The sequence below is a fragment of the Brassica oleracea genome, unplaced genomic scaffold, assembly GCF_000695525.1.
Source record: "Brassica oleracea var. oleracea cultivar TO1000 unplaced genomic scaffold, BOL UnpScaffold01297, whole genome shotgun sequence".
Taxonomy (NCBI): Eukaryota; Viridiplantae; Streptophyta; class Magnoliopsida; order Brassicales; family Brassicaceae; genus Brassica; species Brassica oleracea.
Genome location: NW_013617842.1, coordinates 14,802 through 16,389, shown reverse-complemented (window position 1 = coordinate 16,389; position 1,588 = coordinate 14,802). Strand labels below are relative to the sequence as shown.

At 45.8% G+C, this 1,588-nt stretch overlaps 1 protein-coding gene across 1 annotated transcript; it reads right to left on the bottom strand.

Annotated features, from left to right (window-relative positions):
* Positions 1 to 508: 508 nt before the first annotated feature.
* LOC106321190 lies at positions 509 to 1,270 on the bottom strand. The gene has a single exon (XM_013759504.1). The coding sequence runs from the start codon at positions 1,268 to 1,270 to the stop codon at positions 509 to 511; it is 762 nt and encodes a 253-aa protein (XP_013614958.1).
* Between the last annotated feature and the right edge of the window lie 318 nt (positions 1,271 to 1,588).

The following is a 1,588-nucleotide window of genomic DNA, read 5'->3' as shown; positions in this document are numbered from 1 at the left end:
CTTCGACTTTTGGGGTGAAACTCCTCTTCGAGGCGATGTAACTCTTTCCAGATGGATGCATTGGCAGTTATCGATGGAAAACTAAGTATCTCGTTGAAATCTCCGATAAGGCACCACGGTTCTTTTCTGTTGGTACCAATACGATTGAGTCTTTCCCACACAGCATCACTCCCCTCTGTGGTAGGTTCGCCATATATACAAGAGAGGAAAAAAATGTTTTCTCCAAACTGAACCAAACAGTCTATCATATTTTTATCCGCAAATTTAACATCCATCTTTATGTTTTTCTTACAAAAAAGGGCTAGACCTCCACTGAGGCCTTCTGGGTTAACAGTATATACACGATCATATCCCAACCACACCTGAATATCTACTAGATCATCCCGACAATGTTTAGTTTCCATCAAGAACATAATCTCTGGAAAGTGTTTTCTACACATCTCTCGGAGACGTTGAATTGTCAGACCTTGAGGCCGCCCCAAGCCCTGGCAATTCCAGCTCATAATGCTCATTGGGCGTTGGATAATCCCTCACTTGGGATCGTCGTAAGGCATTGCGCCTTAGGGGTTGACCTTCCACATGTTCCTGACTCCACCTTCTTTCTCTTTTTGCTTCCTACCTCCTGCTTACCTTCCCTCCTATCTTCCACATCTTCCTGAGATTGGTCCATCAAAGCCAGTGCTACTGCCTTTCTGATTCCTTTTGGAGGCCGGCGCCTCATGTACTGTTTCCTGGTGATAGTCCCGGAAGATCCAGGCTCAATAGAACCTATTTGGAAAACCGTAGGACTATCAGAATAGGATCTCTGTACACTGGCTACATTGCTTGCATCTGAGTGGCCAATCTCAAGTATAGGGTCACTTGAGACGGACTGGGGTTTGAAAGCTTTGAAAGCCCCCGCCATGAGCTTTTCTGGCTTATCATTTAGCTCGAAAGAGACCTTCTTCTGGCTTTTGTCTCCATAGTCAAACACCAAGCCTTTTCCTCTGTTGAGGTCACTCGTTACAATGGGGGGAGTTTCAAGGCGAAGCACAGTCCTCTGAGCTCTTGGATCTGATTCAGCTTCTCTAACCGTAGACCTCAATCTGTCCATCTTGATGGCTCTGTCTTCCCCTGTGTTCGCAACCATGTATCTTCTCATTTCCTCAAGCACTTCTTTTGCAATTTCTGGTCTTCCTGAGAGTGGATCCAGACCCACCTGCGTCTCATTCAAGACGCCAAAGAGAGGGTCGTCCTTGGTTAGGGTCACAGGAGTAGTAGGAACCACCATTTTAGCTTTGTTTCTCCTCGCTTGGGCTTCATCTTGATGTTTCCTCACTTCAATTGGACAGATTGTCTTTCCATGATTGAGGCGCTTGCAAGTGAAGCATCTCTTCTGAACCTGTTCATAATAAAAGTGAATGGTGGCCGTCTTTCCTCCCTTACGATTTATGACTAGACATTCTCAGCAGATTAGTGACGTTGAAGAGAACTTGGACCCGGATGTACGGCTGCGTAACCGGCTTCAGGGGGTCAAAAGCCACAACTATCACTTTTCCAATCATATCAACCAGGGTAGTTAGCGCCTCTATTGTGTAGTATTCCTCTG

Excerpts from the sequence above, each read along its gene's own strand:
- LOC106321190 (XM_013759504.1), bottom strand. The coding sequence starts at position 1,270 with ATGGTGGTTCCTACTACTCCTGTGACCCTAACCAAGGACGACCCTCTC.